Source organism: Scomber japonicus, chromosome 3, assembly GCF_027409825.1.
Source record: "Scomber japonicus isolate fScoJap1 chromosome 3, fScoJap1.pri, whole genome shotgun sequence".
NCBI lineage: Eukaryota > Metazoa > Chordata > Actinopteri > Scombriformes > Scombridae > Scomber > Scomber japonicus.
Genome location: NC_070580.1, coordinates 16,277,013 through 16,299,419, shown reverse-complemented (window position 1 = coordinate 16,299,419; position 22,407 = coordinate 16,277,013). Strand labels below are relative to the sequence as shown.

The 22,407-nt window shown below is 37.9% G+C and overlaps 2 protein-coding genes across 4 annotated transcripts; both read left to right on the top strand.

Moving 5' to 3' along the window:
* The first annotated feature begins 353 nt into the window (after positions 1–353).
* On the top strand, positions 354–17,806 carry LOC128355529 (natural resistance-associated macrophage protein 2-like). 3 transcript variants are annotated; one of them, XR_008321133.1, is made up of 18 exons: positions 354–498; positions 4,840–4,923; positions 5,475–5,549; positions 6,556–6,695; positions 6,827–6,946; positions 7,319–7,438; positions 7,595–7,701; positions 7,815–7,885; positions 7,972–8,039; positions 8,132–8,287; positions 8,520–8,678; positions 8,795–8,881; positions 10,183–10,302; positions 10,398–10,547; positions 10,705–10,778; positions 11,103–11,256; positions 11,377–11,817; positions 11,856–12,897. XR_008321133.1 is itself a non-coding variant. In XM_053315817.1 (18 exons), the coding sequence occupies exons 2-18, from the start codon at positions 4,890–4,892 to the stop codon at positions 14,789–14,791; spliced, it is 1,767 nt and encodes a 588-aa protein (XP_053171792.1). In that variant the 5' UTR covers positions 354–498; positions 4,840–4,889; the 3' UTR covers positions 14,792–17,806. The 3 variants fall into 3 exon arrangements, 2 of the variants coding, with proteins under 2 accessions (XP_053171792.1, XP_053171793.1); XM_053315817.1 differs by lacking the exon at positions 11,856–12,897 and adding an exon at positions 14,714–17,806 and having other exon boundaries at positions 11,377–11,430; XM_053315818.1 differs by lacking the exons at positions 5,475–5,549; positions 11,856–12,897 and adding an exon at positions 14,714–17,806 and having other exon boundaries at positions 11,377–11,430.
* A 1,863-nt stretch (positions 17,807–19,669) lies between these two features.
* cnpy2 (canopy FGF signaling regulator 2) lies at positions 19,670–21,793 on the top strand. The gene is made up of 6 exons (XM_053315830.1): positions 19,670–19,729; positions 19,893–20,000; positions 20,089–20,204; positions 20,907–21,104; positions 21,194–21,290; positions 21,418–21,793. The coding sequence occupies exons 2-6, from the start codon at positions 19,901–19,903 to the stop codon at positions 21,459–21,461; spliced, it is 555 nt and encodes a 184-aa protein (XP_053171805.1). The 5' UTR covers positions 19,670–19,729; positions 19,893–19,900; the 3' UTR covers positions 21,462–21,793.
* Positions 21,794–22,407: the final 614 nt, after the last annotated feature.

Sequence of the window (22,407 nt, the reverse complement as noted above, 5' to 3'; positions counted from 1 at the left end):
AAAAAGAGATTCACATCTCAATGAGACTACTTGTTTAAATAACGGATTGAATCAATAAATATTCGGACAACCTCTGAAATCGAGAAGACAATTTGAAGGGGTTAATCCTACTGAAATAAGCTTTAATATAACACATTAACCAAAAATTCTGCATTAGTTACTTAAAACAACATTTGCTGGTTCCTTGTTGGCACCACCATAGACATATATATGTATATATGTCTATGGTTGTCACAACCTGACAGACTGAACTCAGGGCTGAAATATCACGTGACCCATTAGCCAATCAGAACAGGCAAGGATCTGTGAGCATGCGCAGTGAGCTCTTGAACTTCCAGTTGACATGGAAAGATACGACTTTGCCCGTGAATTTATTTAGCCTGATAACGTGTTAGTTAGTCGGCTACCATCACATCTACACACATGTATATGTCAGTTTAAGGCCAGACTAAATCGGCAAAATATAATATTTTTAACCCTCCGGTAAAGTATAGACAGGTAAGGACGTGTTCTTTCTTTGATAGGGGGTTACGTTAGCGTTACCAACCGGGCAGCTAACAGGCAGGTATCATGGAAACTCGTTAGCTTGATCCCACACTGTCACAGATGTGTTGATAATGTTAAAGAGTACCAAAGTTTTTATATATTTGTACTGTTGAATTTCACACATTCAGTGTCCTCCAGTAAAATATGATGTTCTTGCTGATGTTACTTTAGTCATTTGAACGTGAGGTCAATGATATAAAAGCACAGACAGGTTTTTAGCTTTCACTTCTCGTTATTTATAAGTACATACATTTTGTCATTTTATTCAGCGAGCCATTTGAATATTGAGCCAATCCTGTTTCACGTGCGCTAAAGTGATATACAAGTGATAACGTGTGATATTTGGTTGAGTTGTCTGCGACCTACTGACACAATTTCAGTTGAAGTTTGTTACAGAGGGCTCTCTGTCTTCTATCTGCTTTTCAGCAGATAACATGTTCAATAGTGATTACATCTGGAGGCTGACTGGGCCAGTCTAAAACCTTCCAGTTTTTGTCACTGATAACATCTTTAGTTGCAGGGGCATTGTGTGTTTGGAAGTCTTGTTGCAGGATGAAGCCAGGATAAGATTGGAGGAACTGCTTTGTACATACATACAGAAAAATGTGTCCGGACTAGGCATGGGCCGGTATGAGATTCTGGCGGTATGATATCCATAAGCAAAAATATCACAGTTTCACGGTATGGCGGTATTGCGATTACAGCTCTAAAATGTTCCTAAAAGGAAGAAAAATAAAGACGGACATGTTCATTTAACCTGAATCTGTAATGACGGTGTGAGGGGTCGTGATAGTCAATGCTGCAGCTGCACCACCTGAGGGATTTTCTGACCAACACTTTCTGTCTTTGACCAGACAAAAAATGGCTCATACCTTAGGAACAGTATGACAGAAAATTTGGCGGTTTCGGTTATCGTGGCTTTTTCAAATCTCGGTAAAACTTGAACACGGTTATCATCCCATGCCTAGTCCGGACACTTCTGAATTCATTCTGCTGCTGCCTTCATCAATGAAGATGAGTGAGCCAGCAGCAGCCTTAAGTAATAATAATAATAATAATTATTATTATTATTATAATGCATTTTATTTAAAGGCACCTTTCAAAGCACTCAAGGACACCTTACAAGGCACATATAACATAACAACAGTACATCAAACAATATAAATCAGGTAACATGCCCAGGACATGACATTATCTCCTCAAAGTTAATGGCAAAAAAATAAATTAAAAAAATCCAAAAAACTCTCCACTCCACTGTTAACACATCTTTGGAGAGCATTGTACCTACACGGTTGCTCAGCGAGCGGTTTGGGCTTGCTACAGATAAGTCACTGTCTAGGTACTGGTAGGCAGCCATAACTTTTTAAGATATTTGTGGTGGTTGCACGTTTGAGAAAAAATCACCAAAGTCACAATGAGAAACACAGCAAGCACACAACTGTATATGAACTGAAGTAGTCGTTAATGGTTCAGTTGATAAGACTCTGAGTGAGGTATGATCGTGATCTTGATAGACCAGTTATTGAAAATGTGTCCCCTTATCAATCAGTGTCATAGACGACTCCTTATTATTCCTTCATAGCAGGATGTGTTGACAGATCTGTGTTTATGTTTGAGTGGATGTGAAAGTGAAAGAGAACATTCTTCATTTGGAAACAATCATTTATTTGTTGTGTTTGTTTTCTCAGGTGTGATGTTAGAAAATACCACAGAGCTTTAAATGGTGTCATTATTAGTTCAGGCACTGATTTTGGTTTCGTTTTTTATGTTGCTTTAACACTTAGACAAGAAGACAGATACAGTTTTGTGATCGTGTTTCGATTCTTTTGAGTTATAAAACCCTCTTCGCCTCCTGTTAGTGGTCTGTTAAATTACAGACCATTTGTCAGTTTGGGAGTTGTCATTGATGAACAGTAGTGATTATGAAAGCTGTTCTGGCCAGATTAGGTCTCATTAGTGTTCGTTGAGGCGCGGGCTTTGGAGGACGTTACATGGATGAGTTAACAGTCTGTGGTTTCTTACTAAACCACTTTTTAATTTAAATCTCCAGCTTGTCCAGTCCCATGAATTCACACTATAGTGTTTGCCAAGTAAAAATCAATCATTCTGTTTTTTCATAATGAACTACTCCATACTGGTAATGTTAATTATTGATGTTTATAATATTATATAGATTTTTTTTTTTTATTCTAAATTTCTTTTACCATCACTTACACCTCGGAGCACATAGATTTTGATTAGATCTGTGCTGACAAATTAAAAGACAGTAACACAGGCCAGGTCACATCTGGCTCATTAAGTAAAGTGATTAGCATCAGTGTAGATAAGATTGATAGTGAACAGGTGTAAAGTCATATCAGATATTATTGCAAAGTTGCTACTAGTGAGACTGGTAATGAACATGTGGATGTGTCATAGTCCAGTTTTAGATTTATTGCCTCAAGCCACCGGTAGACAGGGATTATATACAGAGTGCAGCGAGGTCGGTCAAAAGTGAAACAGGACAGACCAGACACATTGTTTTTTGTCTGTTTTCATATTAAAAGAAAAAATGTTCACATCTACATTGTCAGTCAGGTGTTGAGGACAAAGATTCCTCCCCACTGCCAGCAGCACAGTTTTGTTTTAAACAAAGGTCACTTACTTTTAAGACATGATGAGACATGAATCTACAAAATCAAAGTGGGCTCACATCCGTCAACAAAGTACATTTTTGTCATTCTTTGACGCTGTCCTGTAGAGATTATACACAAAGTGACCCTGTGATCCCAGCCAGAGCAAGATGAAATACTTCTTTATGTTAAACCCTGCAACAACGCAGTGGGCTGAATAAAACCTTTCTGTGGAGGGTAAGAGGGTTCAGAGAGTCCTTCAGTTCAGGGTCGCTGGGCAGTCCGTCATCAAGAGATTTGGAAAAATGTAGAGAGAAATTTTTTGAGATTTTGAAAAAAGCTTTAGGAGGCAGTGGGTGGCTGGTGGAAATTATTTATTGAAACTAAATAATGATATATGTACCGCCTCAACCAGGTTGTCTTTGTACAGTATTTGTCAAAAAGATAAAACGCAGGAAAGTAGAGCTTATTTCCACTGTGGACCTTTGGGTGTAGGTGTGTGTTAAAACTGTAATATAGTGTATAGTACACACAAAAGATGTGGAAAAATGAAGCGTCCCGCGGCCCCGTGATTGTAGATCAGCAGTCTGCTGGCTTGGTTTGGTAACCATTCAATAAGACTTGGGCTCCTGTTTCCTGTCTCTCTGAGGGAAAAAAAAAACCTTGAAAGTTTGTGGGCAGCAGGTTTAATTGAAGCTAGCAGTAAAGCGTCCTTGGGTTTGTGAAAGGCGCTATATAAATCACACCTATCATCATTATTATTATTATTATAAAGACGAGGTGGTTGACACCCTATTACTGTATATATCTACTATTCACGCCATGTTAACAAATGAAAGAAGAAAAGGAAAGTCAGTAATTTTCCAAAGCAGAAGACTTCATGTCTTATGGAAATAAAAGCAGTCTGACTAGAAACATCTTATATTTGGTCGCTAATGTTAAAATGTGCTCGTGTTGAGCAGTGAACCAGAGGAAGTAAAGTGACTCCCTGTTGGCAAACTGTTGGGAAAAGCTGCTCTGTCAACTACCTCCGCCTTGTCTTTTCCCTCATATGATCCCACAGTCATGTGCTCTCAGAAGACCTTCACACTCTGTGTCAGAGAGCAGGCTGTTACAAGATCCAGCAGTTTGCCGGGGGCAGGCGAGTTGCATTTAATCTTTCGGGTGGTGACTTAAAAAGCCACTAAATAGACCACGTGTGTTAGTGTGTAGGACAGGAAGGATACTTGTTGTGGAAGTGAAACTGGTGCTGCTGGCCAACTCAAGGTTTCATGTCAACTGTGCTCATACGTGGTTGGAGCACTGGTCACCTTTCACATGCTAGTAATGCTGCTTAGTCATGATATGACTCGTGAATTTTAGGGGAACAAAATATTGCACCGTCACACTGAAGCTGCTCGTCCTAATGTTTGTTCATTTTTAGGTCAAACTATTTATGTAGAGTATAGAAAATGAATCAGCACAGGCTAATGTGATGACCCATGAATCCTTTTAGTCTTGGAGGATTAGCTGCTTGCCTTTGTGTTCATATCAGTGTTTCATTTTGGGCTAACTGTCGTACAAAACACACACACAATACATTTTTAGGTGTTTTATGCAAGAAACAAATGTTTGATGAACTTTCAAGAGACGTCTTATCATTCTCACTCATATTATGTACCTCATGTTGTCTTTTTGCAAGGAGGCTGATATTCATCCCTCAAGCTCCCAGGGATCCCTCGACCTGATCCAATGAAGTCCGTGCAAGACGATGACCACCTGGAAGGTATAACAACTTAAGATAATCATCACATTACACATACACACACAGATACACACACACACACACACACACACACACACACACACACACGCGCACACACACACCACATCAAACAAGGCAGCGATACACTCAGTACACACCCAGTGTCAGTGTGCTGACAGAGGGGCTTAAAACAATATTTTACATAAGTACGTCTTATCTTACACTCACAGCAACAAAGTTTATAGCTCGTAATCTGACAGAATATTTAATAATCTTGTTGAAGTTATTTGACGATCGGAGTGTTTTATTTTTGAACTTTATAAGTTTCTCACCACTTATGTGAGGCGTTTGAGGATAAAGAGTCGCTCTGTTTATCATTTGTGCTTGAGTTGTGTTTTCATTGACAGTGCCAAGCCTAAGATTGATGTGTTGGCTGTGCTGTCACTTTGCTATGTTCACAAGTTCAACACATTTTTTAGAAATGTGATGTCAGAGTGTGGTTGTGACATCTAATGACAAAAAAAAAAGAGATGATAAAAGCTGAGTCAACTGAAGGCAAAGTCATTAGTCAGTAAGGGGAACAGTGGACTTTGTGACCAGCTGTGAGTTGGAGATGGAGGGAGAAAAGACAGAAAGGTCTAAACTCAGTGAGTAGATCACATTAATTGCTTTACTTTGAGTTTTGTTAAAATGTATATAATGTAAAGCCTTGAACTAAATTAGTTATATTGTAGTTTTTAAGTTGAGGTTGAATTGCTTTTAGTTGTGGTTGCTTCTTCAATCAATAGTAACAGTGTACTGTTGCTTTAAGAAAGCTCAGACAAGTCAAAGATACTTTGGTTCAAACACTTTCTCACAGCACAGAGCTACTAAAGCAATATTTTGTAAAGTTATTTAAGGAGTGCTGGACATGACTTACAAAGTTTATTTTATTTTGAAATGATTGGATTATCTGTTTCTCTCAAACCAAAAACTGCTCTCTCTTCAGGTGGTAATTCACTCAAAATCCAGTTGAGTCAAACTCCACATTAGCTGATATTTGTGAAGTAAATGTTGTCTTGCTCTAAGTTTAAAAAAAACCCAAACTTGCAAAACCCAAAGAAAGTAATTTAATCAGTTTGGTCATATCTGAAAATGTCCTGCACTTCATCTCAGTGTAGTAAACATCAGAATAAATACTAATTTCTCTCAGATTTGACTTTATTAGCCGGACTTGATGTGGTGAGTTTGATTTTAGATTTTAAAAAGGAAGTGACACATGCTCTTTGCAAAGGTTTAAATCTCAACGCACACAAATTATTCTTTATTCAAATGAGATCAAAGTTTTTTATGGAGCTGACAATAAATTTAGCTTTGGTTTTTGTTTCACATTTACTCATCAATCTGTCAACATGTAACAGCTGCCCTAATACAATAAGATCACTCAAACCGTACTTTGTTGAAGTGATTTCACTGCAACCGCAAATCACAGCGATTCAGTTGGTGAGTGAAGTGTTGTCCTGACTGAAGTCACTAAAACAGTGTGTGTTTGTTTTATAGGCGGAAAGCTTGGACACATCAGGCTCCTATAAACATATAACTTATTTTTTTCTGTGTTAGTCTGTCTCCTCTGATCACTAACTACAGTCTGTCTGTTTTTTTACTTTTTTTTAGAGGACTCCCCTCAAGACAGTGGGGTCATTCAGACAAACCAGTACAGCTCCATCTCTCCTCCTGCCTCACCTGTGGCCGACGAAGAGCCCTTCTCCACATACTTTGAGGACAAAGTGCCCATCCCTGAGGATGTCAGCCAGGTATCTGTGACTTTTTTCTTTAACTGAAGCCCAAAACTGAAGCATTTATCCTTAGATGTAATTATGCTCTTCATGTGACTTTCTTTAAATTTTTCAAACTACAGCGTGAGTAACAAATTTCTGTTTTTCAGGTGTTCAGTTTTCGTAAACTTTGGGCCTTCACTGGACCAGGGTTCCTGATGAGCATAGCTTACTTGGATCCTGGAAATATCGAGTCAGACCTGCAGTCTGGAGCTAAAGCTGGCTTTAAGGTGATAAATAAAAAACAAAGCAAAACAGGGCGGTGCTGTGGTTATAGCTGTACATTTACTGTAGTATAACAAAACATGAAATACAGTATGAACTCCTCTGGTATCTATTTTAGCTAGATTTCCAATCCGCATTTAAGGAAGTGATTCCACATAGTGTTTCATTTCAGGTCTTTGTTCTCTTTATACAGATATATATTTCCCTTTTTTCCAGAAGTGTGTTTTTTTTATTTCAAAGACATAAATGCATCATGATTATTTCCGTATTGCTTAATGAGAAAGAAATACCAGTTTTGAATCTCAGAATGTTCTCATCTCTGAATGTGCATCACAGTGTCCAAATTGAACAGGAAGATTCTGATATTTCTCTCTCAGCTCCTATGGGTGCTCCTTGTAGCCACCATCATTGGGCTGCTGTTACAGAGGTTAGCTGCACGTCTGGGGGTTGTCACAGGAATGCACTTGGCTGAAGTCTGCAACCGCCAGTATCCTACCGTGAGTATATGTTCCACTTACATTAAACATTTGGTTAAAAATGGAAGCCAGTGTGAGATATGAGATCTCACAAAATTTCACTCTGTAAAAAAATGATGAAATTCTGCTCAGTGATACAATCTGCTGAACTTCTATGTATCTTTTTTTTGGGTTCAGGTCCCACGGATCATCCTTTGGCTGATGGTGGAGTTGGCAATTATTGGCTCAGACATGCAGGAGGTCATTGGCTGTGCAATAGCTCTCAACCTTCTCTCTGTGGGCAGGTACAGTCTTTACTGCTTGTTGGTGAAACGTGACAGTACAGTCAGTACAGTGTTCTTTTTACAGTGTCTGAAATAATTCTGTTACACTGAGAAATATTTTGTTTTTCCTTCAGGATACCACTATGGGCAGGAGTCCTCATCACCATCACAGACACATTTGTGTTCCTCTTTTTAGACAAATATGGTATGTGATTCTCCTCTACAGATATAAAAACACAGCAACCAGTCTGTGAATGCCAGTGTTGATGCAGTTTTTTAATGTCTCTGTAGGCCTGAGGAAACTTGAAGCTTTCTTTGCCTTTCTCATCACTATAATGGCCATCAGTTTTGGTTATGAGGTAAAGCACTCTTCCATGTATTCCTATATAATTCAAGTGTTAAAATATGTGCATGGCCCCTTGACATATTTGACTGTGTTTCCTCTCTGTAGTATGTGCTTGTGAAGCCAGACCAAGGAGAGCTGCTGAAGGGGATGTTTGTACCTTACTGTGAAGGCTGCGGGCCTGTTCAGCTGGAACAGGCGGTGGGAATTGTGGGTGCTGTCATCATGCCGCACAACATCTACCTGCACTCAGCTTTGGTCAAGGTCAGAGACACAGCTGTTCTCACATACAGATAAGCAAGACTGAAAAGCTAAGCCTTAAAAGAATCAGCAAGTTGGGAAGGATTATTATTAACAACACTGTTACATGATTAAAATAAAAACACCATTGATTCTTATTATGAATACAAGAGAATTGGAAAGTGTGATGACCTTTGACTGGTGCTGTTGGTCCCCGAAGTTAAATGTCTACAATGTTTATTCTTTCATGCAACAGTCTCGTGAAGTCGATCGCAAAAATAAGAAGGAGGTAAAGGAGGCCAACAAGTACTTCTTCATTGAGTCAACTATCGCCCTCTTCATCTCCTTCCTCATCAATGTCTTTGTTGTAGCAGTCTTTGCTCAGTCCTTCTTCAATAAAACCAATATGGACGTGGTGGGTATACAGTATTAATAATTCATTGCTCTATACTGAGTATTGTTCAAGCTTGTTTTCATACTGAAAGACTGGAATTGGAGTAACAATGTGTGTGTTTATTCTCCTGGCTGCAGAATGCAGAGTGCAATGCAACCGGCAGCCCTCACACAGACCTTTTCCCTCTAAACAACGACACACTTGAGGTGGACATCTACAAAGGGGTACGCCATCTGCTCTTCATTACAACAACAATAAATCCTCACTGGAGTTGTGCTTATATGATGTTCAAGTAGAGGACTCACTTCTGTTTGGGCTTGCAATGGACATTAATATCAGATAAATGGACCAATCTGACATAGCAGCCTCTCTCCACTTATGAGTATTAATGAAACTGTAACCTGATACGAAAAAAAGTATAATTACAGGGAGAAGAAGCAGTAGCAGGCCTGTTTACTCCGTGTTGACTAAGAGATAACAGCTTAAGAGATAACAGCTTCTATTTAAAGGTGCTACACACCTTTCCTTTATTCTGACTGGTTAGACCACTGCTCAGGTTGCAGCTGGGAAGCTTTCAGTTATGTGACGCCCACAGAATGGTGCAAGCAGGTTTTGAGTGTTTAGGAAAAAGACAGAACTTATTTTGCTGTTTCTTTATGAAGTTTAATTAACATTTTAAATATCAGCTTGGCATGATACATGATTTTCTGTTTGTACAAACAATTGTATTTATACAAACTTCAGAAACAAGTTATCATGACAGTTGTTATATAATTAAAATGCGGTACATAAGGGGAGCAGCACATGTACATATAGATTTGTTAGACATTTAGACTTACAGTTGCTATTCAAAAAAAGCATAGGTGCAACTAATACCCTTCATGATGAAGCCATGCCCCTGTGAACCAGCTCAGTATCAAGCCACTGAAGGTGGGACGCCTAAAGAGAACACAATTGTTGTTAATACTATTAGTAACACCTGTGCATTCACTACTATGACATTTCCAAAAAGGTCTACAATGACATGTCAGGCAACAAAACAAGGCCAGTCAGGGAATCAGTCAAGGACAGTTTGTACACAGTCAGTCTTGGCAAGTGGAAACACGTGTGGGTGTAAATAGCGTACTGCACCAAAATAAGCAACCAAAATTACAACAAGCATTAAAAGTAACTTTCTTGGGCGGGCAGGTGGTCGAGTAGTTAGTGCGCATGCCACATAGCCTGGTTCGAATCCCGGCCGGAGGTCCTTTGATGCATGTCCCCCCACCCCCCCTCCCTCTCTCCCATGTTTCCTGTCTGTCTACTGTTAAATAAAGGTGTATATGCCAGACAAAATCTTAAAAAAAAAAAAAAAAAAGGAACTTTCTTCTCTCATCAATACATTCAGTGAGATATCATAACAATTAAGCAACATTTGAATATAAGCATTTTATGAACTGAAGTCATTTAGAGAGATGAATATAGAATAGAAATAATAGAATAAAAATGAAATAGTCTTACTTACCCTTTTTGCTGTTTTTTTTAGGGAGTGGTCCTGGGCTGTTTCTTTGGCCCTGCCGCCCTCTACATCTGGGCTATAGGTATCCTGGCAGCTGGACAGAGCTCCACCATGACAGGCACTTACTCCGGCCAGTTCGTTATGGAGGTATGTTTGTCTTTGGTTATTTACATGTACAGTAGGCCTGAACAAACATGTTTATAAGTGTTTATGCTCATATTATTGCTTCTATGTTTGCTAAGGGCTTCTTAAACCTGCGGTGGTCCCGTTTTGCACGTGTGCTGCTGACCCGCTCCATCGCCATCACGCCTACTCTACTGGTAGCCATTTTTCAGGATGTGCAGCATCTGACGGGGATGAACGACTTCCTCAATGTGCTGCAGAGCTTGCAGGTCAGATTCATTCATTCATCAACTAGTCAAATTTAATTCTGTCAGAAATGTTAGAAAAGTACACGTGTTGATTTTTTAAAATATTCATTGCTGACTAACTTCAGATATTTATTATTTTGTGTGAGACATTTTGCTTCATTTTCTTTTCATCCCACAGCTTCCATTTGCTTTGATCCCAATTCTGACTTTCACCAGTATGACGTCCATAATGAACGACTTTGCAAATGGATTGTAAGTGAAATCTGTACATTTTTAATCATTCATCCAAGTAGATATGAAACTCCAGAATGGTAGTTTTATGTTGTTTTATGAAAAAAATATCCAATGCGGTCATGTTGACAGCTGTAGTGCAGTTATGCAAGCTAGGGATTTACTCAATAGTTTTAGAGGAAAGATTGTGATGCAACAACTGTTGTCGCAGACGTGAGGTTTGTTTGATATATCTGTAGCACATCGCCATAGTTGCAACAACATGGAATATTTTTAGGAGCCTCGTCATTTTTCAGGAAAAAAAAAACATTATTTCTCAATGTCCTGTCTGCTTGTTCTTTTTAGGGTGTGGAAGATTTCCGGAGGCATCGTCATCCTGTTGGTTTGCGCAATCAACATGTACTTTGTGGTGGTTTATGTGACGGCGCTGCACAGTGTGTGGCTTTACGTCCTGGCTGCTCTCCTCTGTGTTGCCTATCTATGCTTTGTATGCTACCTGGTGAGTTAGCTTACCATGAAACATAATATTCACCTCTCACAGACACTTTTTGGTTGTAGGAATGTAACAGTTTGTGCTTTTCTGTTGTGTCTTGACTTCTTGCTACTTTGTCATCTGCAGGCATGGGACTGTTTGGTTGCCCTGGGGGTTTCCTGCCTGGACTGTGGCAGCAGGGTAAGAAATCGACCGGCCGTGTTGATAGAGGAGCAGTCTGAGTACGACTCCTAGAGCTGAGCAGGACAGTAACCACCAGCATTCCTCTTTCCTCGGAGAGGCTCTTAGCGTGTACACAACCAGGACTTCTTAAGATTATGTAGCACATTTTTTTTGCAAATATCACATATTTTTTGCAGGGTCAGATATTATAATTTGGTTCTTTGTAAGTACCAAATCACCCACATCAATACTACACCAGCACAAATGATTACTGTAGTATCACTGTTTTTAAAGCTCTTGCAGTGTGGTATTAGGATATTGGCTGACACTTCACAACTTCATAAGACTACAGCCTCATCCCCAGAGCCCCTTTTAGTGCCTAAATAATCAGGATGCCAGTGTCTTGTACTGAAGTGAGCTTGTCACTGAATACTAAATGAGAGTGAAGCAAATGAGGCATCACATTTAGTTTTTAGCGCCTTGCAGGAGCCCTTTTTCATTCCACCTTGACTGTCAGAGCTTTGGTGTTGAGTGTAAAAAAACAAAAACAACTGTAAACTAATTGATTTGTTTTCTTTTTGTGTAATTATGTTATGATAAAGGTATGTCCTCATTTTTATTGAACATCATTTCTCTGTGGTTTACATATACATAAAATATAGGGATGGAAAATATATTGTAATTATAATACTACGTTATGTAGTATATAAGAATACATATGGTTGTAATTTCTGAAAAGAAAAACTTTCAGACTGATTTTTGCTGCTATGCAGAGGAAAGGAAAATAACTGCTTATATTGTAGCTTAAAGCTGTGTTAAAAGGAGATTCAGAAGTTGAAACGAGTACAAAGTCAAGTTGATTTTAAAACCCAAGTCTTTACCCATGAAAGTAGTCATTTTGCAAATGAAAGTCTAAAAATGCCACGGCTGAAAATAAAACCCAGTCAAGTCAAATTCATTCGAATGAAGTCTTCTACCTAAGAAAATCACAACTCTGCTGCACTGCATCCATAAATGAAGCTACAGTGTGTCCAGCTCTCTGCACTGATGTTTTAATATAGACTGTATAGACGTGTATTTTTGTCTCCAGCTTTGGCACAGTAGACACATGACAATGAGACACAGTTTTAAGGGAATGGAAAAAGTTTGTTCTCTCTGCCTTCAGAAAAGTTTGTTTGTCCTCCATTCTCATCATTGTTAGTACATTTTTTGATGTGTTTCTTTCTTTTTACGAAAAGAAAGAAAAAAAAATACTTTAAAATGTTCATTTTTAACACAAACCTGTTTGCAGTCAGAATAGATTTAAGATTTAACGTGATATATGATTTGTCAAACAACAGGCATATTAAGAAACCAATGCACAGAGATTGAGTTGAGGGAGCTTGTTGATTTAAGATTATATTCATGTAAGTGCCATCATTTCCCTTCTTGGAGTCATATGGCTGTAAGGCAGCATCACTAATAGATCCAAAATGTGAATAAATGTCTGATAGGTGGTGGTTGGGCTACATTGTGACTCAGTTTTACTGGGCAACATTGAAGGAAATCTTTCACTGATATGACTTTTTTCTTCAGGCTTTTTGGGATTTTATGTCACAATAGGGTTTTCTCATTTTTACTTCAACTATGAGCAACAGTCAACCTGTCAGTAATTTTATCTTTTTGTTCTTGATCAAAGTTTTTATTTTAATATATGAAAACTACAAAAAAAAAAAACATTCACTAACTCAACAAATTAGACGTTACATGCTGTACTAAAGCACCTAACTGAGCCATATCCAGGATTTGTGTATTAACCAGTAAAAGCATTAGTAATGAACTGTTTAGCAGTCTTATAGAAACAGTTGGAATTTAAATTCTCTCAGTAGTGCAGGTTGTTGGAGTCAGTTCTCATGAAGCCCAACTAGCTGAGTGTAACTGGGGAAACCGGACAGCAATTTGTCTTCACTGCACTCTCCCTGCTGTGTTGCTCCAGTCATCACAGTAAAGATCTCAGGTCCTTTCAGATGTTGAATTGTTATTTTGCTCGACAGGTTCATGGGATTAAGCTCTTTGGTTCTGAGTTCTCAAAGTTTTCATAAGGTTTGTCAAGTTTTTCATAGATGGAAATGTAACTTGACATTTCCAGGCTATTGTGAGGGTTGATTGATCATTCAGTGTCGTTTGAATACCTCTGACAATTTTTGGAAAATGCACATTTGAACTGTTACATAGAAAACTTCAATGTAGTATTGTGTACACTCATGTCTGCTCTCTGTGAGTGTGTGTACTTTGCTACTGGATGAAACACACCATGTGTCCAAAATAAATGTGAGATAATGGATACATGGACATTTGTTGGCGTCTTCTGTCTGAATGTCTATAGGACTTGGTTTTGTAGTTGCACATATCATTCATTTTAAATAGAAACAAAGGAAAGCATAGTCTGAATATTTATTTTAGCCCATTAGTTAATAAAAGATATAATTAAAATATTAACTATTAATTCCTGTTTTGTGGCAGTTGCATTATCAGATGTAAGTGCAGTAAGTAAAGTACTATACTACATACCCCTTACATTGTACAACTTGCTAATTCCTAAATAGTTTTCAATCAGTGTAGCATCATGAATACAAATCGTCAAATTACCTGAAGAGTAATTTAAATTATACAAGATGGTTCCCCACACACTGTATAAAAGATGAAACTGAATACTTCACTATTTGTCAGATTAGGGTGTTAAAGGGCGACATTCTATATTTTCACCTTCATTTCATCAGAGTAGGTAGGAATGCTCTTTTCCAGGATTTTCCAGGATTAAATGAGGAAAATTCTGTTGGAAAAATAACACTTTCACCCAAGGTGAGCAACCTTAATAAATCTATAATAATCAATCAAAGTGAAATTGTGAAATGATTGGCTCCTATTTTCACTAATCAAACTACAGCAGTGATTATGATGTTTTTTTCTTCTTATTACATCAAACCACCAACACCTGACATTCTGTATATCTGCAGTCTCTGAGATTAGTTTCCCTGAGGAAAGAGTTCTATATAAATGAGCCGCAGTAATACAGATGCTTTCACGGGTCATAATATGAAAAGGGAAGGTGCATACTAACTCTGTACATATGTGGCTTTTTTTTAGTATTTCCATAATTCTTCTCCTAAATGATAGTTTACACTTTGAATTTGGTGTCTTTTGTCTTTTTTGTAATACAGTTTGTCATAATGAATGATAAAATGCAGATTTATGAAATAAGCTGTATACGACACTCTCCTCGCTGATAAAACCTCTATCTCTTCCTTCTCGTCTGTTTCAGATTCAAATGGGACCATCACGTCACACAGACATTTACTTGCTAAATGACATGGATACGGACACTTCGGTTGAAAGATAGGAGGAAACATTGTTAACGAATGTTGAACTGTGGAGGAGGTGTCTGAAGAACACTGACAGAAGTGTGGGACCACTGAAGCTCGGCCAGTATGTCTTTATCTTCGCTTCTCGGGGGTTAGGGTTCGGGTTTAGGCTTTTTAAAGTGTCCTTGCAGTATAAAATACACCCAAAACAATCAGGGGTTTTTTTCCATCACAAATATCTCTCCAACCTCAGCCAGCAACATGTTGCAGTGTGTGTGTCGAAGAATATTTATGCAAAAAATGGTTGGATATCTGGGCTATAAAGACACATGTCTGAGATATTGAAGTGTCTGTGACATAGTAAACATATTTTTGATAAAAGCAATCTCATGGTCCGTTATATTATGTTTGTCCCCGTTGGCCTCTCCAAACCTTTCCACTAGAGATAATGACAGTAAGCCATCCAGACACTACAGTTGTGATCACTTCACCTGTAGAAATCGCACAACAATTAACCGTCTTTTCCAAACATTCAGATGCCAGAGTGATATGTTCAGAGTTCACAGTTGGCTGTTTTAGCCAGCGTTGCACTAGATAAAAACTTTGGACCACAACAGGCTGCGCTTTGGAGTGGTCTGTGTTTTATGTTCGTGTTTCTAACCTTTGCCTTTTTTGAGGCTTACCTGGCATGACATAAAAAAAGAAAAGAAAAAAATCGTTTCAGATTTTGACTCTCCCCCACAATAAAAGAACTAAAAGAAAGAGTCTGATGTAGATGCTTTGCTATTAATTAACTTAAAGGAAAAATAAAACACCAAATAAGAAGTTTCCAGCTGCCTGTAACTTTATTATATATTATAATAAAATAAAGTCATTTAAAACATTCATCTTGATGTTTATATTAGATTTTTAAATTATTAATATATTTAATATCGACATATTCCTTATGTGAGTTTAGTCACACTTCCCCCTTTTTTATACTATATAAGAGAATGACAGTTTTATGTCATTCATTCTCTTTGTGTACAGTTAATGCAATATATTTTCTGGATATGGGAATTACTGTCCAACTGTACGCTCTTTGTATTTCCAATTCTTTTTTTTTTGATTTCCAAGTATACATTTCTATGCACATGTATACATTCCCTATGAATCTGCTGTACATTTAATGTGAGTGCTGATTGCAGTCATTTGAGTTTGATCAGACTGTCAGGAGCTTGCACATTTGAAGATTATAATTTGGTGGTCATTTTTTATTTCTTAAATTTCTCTCAGTTAAGCTTAGGTCATTTTATTTTAAGATCAGTTTATTTATGTGTATTTTTTTTTGTAATGCTAGTTTGGCTTGTAAGTAGTTTTATTAGGTGTTTATTTTTCTTTTTGAAAAGTTTTACATTTACATTTTGGACTGAATATGGAGTAGCAGTTGGCAGTGTGGCACAAACAGGTGAGGTAAACATGAGAAGGAAAGTACAGTGTTGCATCATGGGTAAGCAGCATGAAACATGTTTTCACTGTAGCTCCATCTCAGGGCTTCCTGTGTCTGTGTGATTAACTTGACTCTGGTGCACCAGCAGTGTCAGAAGAGTTCGTAACTGTTCAAAACATGAACGAGTGACTGTTTGAAGCGTGCTAATATGTGCTAATATGACAAATGCCTCTAATTGTGACACATTTTGATACTTTGCATGTCCTCTTGTGCTCTTAAATGAACTTAATTAGAATAGTGTTATTGAAAGGAAACAAAAATACAGAGAAAAAAACTAGACAAGGAGATAGATAATAACACTAAACATTTTTAAAGGTTTAGTGTGCACTTCTGGTTTGGGTTGTAAAATAAACCAAACATTTTCTTTGACCAAATAATAAGCTGCACTTCTTTTTAATTTCTGTGCAGACGACCTCAGTGCCTCCTGTGTTCACCACTGTGCCTCGTTTCTGGGATCTGTGGGACACTAGTCGATCAAAAACAAACTCAAACTTATTGAAGGAACTCAGACTGTTGCTGGTGGAACAACATGACTGTAATGCTTTCTGTAAAATGGGCTAATTGGAGTCAGTATAAGAGCATGTGAACAGTTATTAGTGTAGATGCCGTTAAAGAGGTGCTGATTATTCCCAACTGTGCCTGCAGGTAATAATTTAATATCCCCATCAGAAGAAAAATGACTCGCCCACTGCCAATGACACTTCTTGAAAAAAGTTAATATGAGCAACTTCTGTATGGTTTGTCTCATTAAAGAAACTGATGTCATCCATTATTTTTTCTTCTTTATTTCTTATTAGTTTTTTTATGTCAGCCAAGGTGTTCTGTATTTGCCATCATACATGTTTTTCTTGGGAAATGTTTATCAGTATTGTATAATTCCACTTGGAGATGCGTAAAATTGTGAGCTTCTTGTGAAAAATTCCAGTTTTGATCCACATTAATATTTAGATTTTTGCAACTTAAATTACAAATCATGCCAATTTTTATTTTTTTTTGATTGTACAAAATACCTTTTTTGTAATTTAACTCCTTAAAGAATTGTCTTTTTTAAACAACTGAATAGTACAGAGGTACATTTCAAAGAATAGAAATTGGCACAAGTTGTATGATAGACAACCATTAATGGGATAACAACAAAAAATAAGCTTCAAATATTTTATGTTTGTGTTTTTAATGCTGCATTCACAGAACATGTCCCTTCAGGACATTTGCTTCCAGTTAATTCCATTTAAACATGGGGCTGACTTCAGTTATTGATCACTGCATCATGTGTTGCATTTCAAAGCTTAATAAGAACCGTTTTTGTAAGAGACCATTTTCAGACTTGCTGTATTCATTTAAATTAGAAGCCCTCCAGCGTTTCATACACCAGGCCATATATCAGGTTCTGACCTAATCTGGTTTCTGAAATCATCATTTTATATGCTGAGAGGTCCAACCGAAGAGTGGTTCTCTGATTTTTGTTACTAGGTTTGCTGTTTTAAATTGTCTTCCCTGTTTTATGTTGTTTGTTTGTTTTTTCCTATTTGAATAAATAAAAGTAAAAAACAAGATTATTTTTTGTTTCTAAATCTTTGCTGGTTCTTTTTGTAGTGATTTTTGGTTTGATTCAATAATAATATCCTTGATGTTACTTTATTACTAGAAAACAAGGCCTATTTAAAATGTGACGTACATATTTATTTGGGCAATACAAAAGTCACTTTATATGTCGACTTCATTGAAAATAATTGCATTGACCTGGTGGCCTAACTATAACTCAAAGGTAACAGCTGAGGAGCAGCAAAGTGCACAAATTGTGCCTCATATGCAGGGTTTTGTCAGGACCCCCCCCCCCCCCCCCCCCCAGTAATTAGAGAAACTGTAAGTCAATTAATAAATTACAGTCAATTAACAAAAAATTGATTTTCAACCATATTGATCATTGAAATTGTTTACTCAAGCAATATTTGCAAATATTTTCTGGTGCTAGCTTCTTCATTGTGAGGATGTTCTGGTTTTATTTGTTTGTAAAATGAATATATGTGAGTCTGGGATTATTAGTCAGACAAAGCAAGTGTAAAGACATTGCCTTTTGGCTCTGTGAATTCGCAATGGACTATTTATACTATTTTTCAGTTTCAGACAGTCTATGGTTTTCAAAACAGACTTTTACCCAAATAGACCATACTTTATACTTCCTTATGCAGCTTTCCCCTGTTTATGTCCATTTCCCAAATTCCACAGGAAAAAGAAGCAAGCTTTCATAAAGAGCTTGTAGCTGTACCTCCGTGTCTTGCACAGTTTCTCTGTCAGTTCATTCCTGAAAAGCATCTGTGCTACACTGAGAAACTTTAGCCATCATAAACTAACGTAGTTTAGAAATGAGTTTGGATGTAGGTCAAAGACATTACATCACAACGTTCCAGAACATTCCAACAGCATGGTTCTCTGTTGCCGTGGTAACGTCTGAGTGGTTGGCTCAGATCACTTTTTAAATAACTTTTGATTAGGCTATAGGTATATAATTTGATAAACAAACAACAAAAATCAATAAACATGGTTATAAGGTATTCCACAGAGGCTCGTTTACCACTCGTGTAAGGTATACCAAACAAGATTGCACTTTTGTAACCTTTGCATTGATGAATGGAGAAATTCAACCTAACAGTTCACAAAAAGCTGTCTTTGAATCGCTGGAAACCTGAGAAGTCAGTGAAATCCAGACCTTGTGGTTAATAAAGGAGCAAATGATTGTGGTTTACAGCTGTACAAAATTTAGAATACATACAGTAAGTCACATGTTTAATTTAACGATCTTCTCCAGGCATGTTTAGAGTATTACAATACTCTACTTTGAATTATAATGTGTCTGATATGTGTTTCTGTTAAAAAAAACTTAAGGATCCCTTCCAGATATACAACAATATCTGCTTGGAACAATAGGCTAATGTATGTCTGATTTTTCCTCAAATAGTATACCATGTTAAAGTATGTTTAATGAATTCCCCTCATTAAAAATTGCAGTTAATTGCAGTTTTCAGATGTTTAATTGTTGGACAGAATATGTCAGTGTTTGTGTGCTGGAGGCTTCAGGTTTGACATTACACTTGTATAAATTGAATATTGGACAGAATTGGCAAAATAAGCAGTGCCATAAAGTTTGATTTTAGGTGAACACACAAAGAAAAACTTTCCTTATACAGCAGAAAAAATATGAAAACATCCTTCTGCTGTCAAACTCTGCACACACATGCTCTGTGAAGCTCAAACATCCACGTCAAGTCACCAGCAAAACATGTGGAGGAGAACTTGAAGAAACTACTGGAAATTCAAAGGTTTTATTCATAAAGCTTTTGGCATCTTCCCGGCCGCACGAGGTCGCTGTCTCGAGCTCGACCTCATCCTGTCCGGCAGCTCCAGTGTCTACGTCACCACATTTCACCGACTGCGATGTAACAGCGTGGAAAAGCTTATAGGTGCTCTCCGAAAACACTACCAGAAGCTCGTAAGTTGAATGAAAAGTTTGACAAACTGTGTGTTGTTTGGTCCCTCGTGTCTCTCTTGGTGCTGGTGGTCGCACACAAACACTACTGACGCCGGCTACACGTCAATGTTTCTTTACCGGTTGATGTGTTTCAGTCTCTTGTTTCCTTTAAATCTGTGTTTAGATGCAAAAATGAGAGAAGCTGCTTTCCTGCTCACAGCGTTTGTGATTCCGTGTCTCCTTCTGAGCTCCTGCCAGGCAGCCAGACAAGGACAAGACATCAGATGTGGAGGTATGTGTCCCCCATTTCAACACAAGCAACTAATGTACAGCGCTTTCGCAGATAAGTCATGTTTGTGTGTGTGCGTGCGCTTTCTCAGCCTGTAGGGCTCTGGTAGATGAGATGGAGTGGGCCATCTCGCAGATAGATCCGAAGAAGATGATCCAGACCGGCTCCTTCAGGATCAACCCAGACGGCAGCCAGTCCATCAAAGAGGTGAGGCGGCAGCGGCACACACAGCCACGTAGTGATCTGTGTCCAACTCAGTGTGCAGGCTGCAACAGTTTACTGCTGCTGTACACAAGTGAAGTACAGCTGCACATGTGGGTTTGGCCTTTAAAGTGTCATGTTTCACACTGAGATGAGTGAATTTGAATATTACTGTCAGGGGACCATGACCTGAGCTGGTATACAGTATGAGCACTGACCAAATCATGTCTGTCCAATATTGAATATCCCATTTTTTGACCAGGCTTTGCTATTTTAGTTTTGTATTGTACTCTATTTACTTGTTGTAAATTTTTGTACAGCTGTTTCGCTCACACAACTTTAAAATAATGCATTGTACAACTTTGACTTATTTTGTTCAATTTCAAAAAATGGTTTGTAGAAAATTTAGTTTTTTCTCAGTAAAGTAATAAATTGATAAAAGGGTAATATAGTATTACTATAGGAACTCATGTTTTGTGCTAGTTCTGATATTGAACTTTGAAACAATACCCAATTCTGTAAGTGAATGTAATGTGACTGTCACGGAAAGGTTTGAAGCAATGTAGACACACAGGTCAGTCTAAATGCTTTGCTCATAGAGACTGAGGACAATTCCCCAGCTTCCTTTGTTCAAACTGAGTGGAATTAATAAGAGAGTTTAATAAAACCTGTTAATTCAGACATTTTCATGATCTTCGGTGCTACCAGGTTCCTCTGGCGCGGTCAGAGGGAAACCTCATGGAGCTGATGGAGATGGTGTGTGAGAGAATGGAGGACTATGGCGAGCGCACAGATTCCTCCACAAACAGGAAGTCCTACATGAGGGTCAAATCTCGGAATGGGGAGCCCATGGACCTCGCCGAGACCACGCTGGATTCAAGAGTTACAGCCAGTTTAAAATTTTCAGTGAGTACAATAATTAGTTTAGTTCGACCTTGAGAACTGTGCTGTGGGTTGTGCAGTTTGTAACCCTGTATTTTGACTTTTCTCTCCAGTGTGAAACGATTGTTGAGCAGCATGAAGATGAAATCATCGAGTTCTTCGCTCATGAGACAGATAATGTCAAAGACAAGCTCTGCAGCAAGAGAACAGGTGTGTATTTGACTTTTTATTAAACATATGTTTGAGGATTATTTCCTAAAAATTCTGAGTCATGTTACACACTTTTGGTTAATATTGCAGGGACTGTGTTGTAATTCAGTGTTTTTATGTCATGCAGATCTCTGTGACCACGCTCTGAAAATTCCCCATGACGAACTTTGACCTCTCGCCATGACTGCTGCATCTCCTCAGCTGACACGGAGACGCTGGGTGCTGTAATGTTTTCAGTTGTCACTTATTACCGGTTTACGTCATGACAGTGGTAGGAAGATGTATACAAATCCTTCTGTACAAAAAAAAATCCAAATCCTGTGATCATGGAGAATTTGAGGTCCACTTAACAACCCTTTTTTTTAAGCATTATCTCACCTCACCTCTTTATATACTGTAAGTTATTATACATCCCTTTGTTTCTCATATGAAGGCTTTCTTTCAAATCCAATACTTGATAACGTGAGGATAGACAACTCACTTCAGCTTCAAGACCTTTTTATAATCACACTCTTTACCTGACAAACTGATACTGTGAAACTGTATAAGAGATGTTAGACTTCCTGATAGATACAGGATTTCTTACAAGATTGTGTATATACAGTAAGCCTTCTACTTTAAAACAAATACATTGAAATCAGGTTGAAATATAATCAAATGGTCCTTAAATCCGTGTTCATGTGCAAGTCTCTCACAAGGCTCAGTAGAAGTGGTATGATGCCACCAATCTTTCTATTCTTGCGTACTGTCAACTCACTGATAAAGAAAGGGTCATTTAATGCCAGATTAAATTGTCGGCTCTAGCTTTATAATGCTTACAGTTATTTATTAAACTGTCCAAGATCACAGGAATCTAATGGCACTTAAATATTTTGGGGCAACCATGACTTTATGCAAAACAAAAAGTGAAATTCCACAATTGAAAGTTTCATTATCTCAGATTGCACTCTTCAAAAACCCCGTCCCCCTTCATCGTCAGGAGGAGCCTCGATTTACTTAATGCTTTATCACTAAAAAATGTTTTTTTTAGGGAAATGTATTAAGGTTCAGAAAAATGGCATAACGGAGATATTGCTTTTGACTAGTTTGATAGGTCTTACTTTTTTAGAAACTGATA

Coding starts and splice junctions, on each gene's coding strand:
- LOC128355529 (XM_053315817.1), top strand. CDS start 4,890: ATGAAGTCCGTGCAAGACGATGACCACCTGGAAG. Junction 4,924..5,474: donor AGACGATGACCACCTGGAAG/GTATAACAACTT, acceptor GTCATTAGTCAG/TAAGGGGAACAGTGGACTTT. Junction 6,696..6,826: donor TCCCTGAGGATGTCAGCCAG/GTATCTGTGACT, acceptor TCTGTTTTTCAG/GTGTTCAGTTTTCGTAAACT.
- cnpy2 (XM_053315830.1), top strand. CDS start 19,901: ATGAGAGAAGCTGCTTTCCTGCTCACAGCGTTTGTGATTCCGTGTCTC. Junction 20,001..20,088: donor ACAAGACATCAGATGTGGAG/GTATGTGTCCCC, acceptor GCGCTTTCTCAG/CCTGTAGGGCTCTGGTAGAT. Junction 21,105..21,193: donor CAGCCAGTTTAAAATTTTCA/GTGAGTACAATA, acceptor TTTTCTCTCCAG/TGTGAAACGATTGTTGAGCA.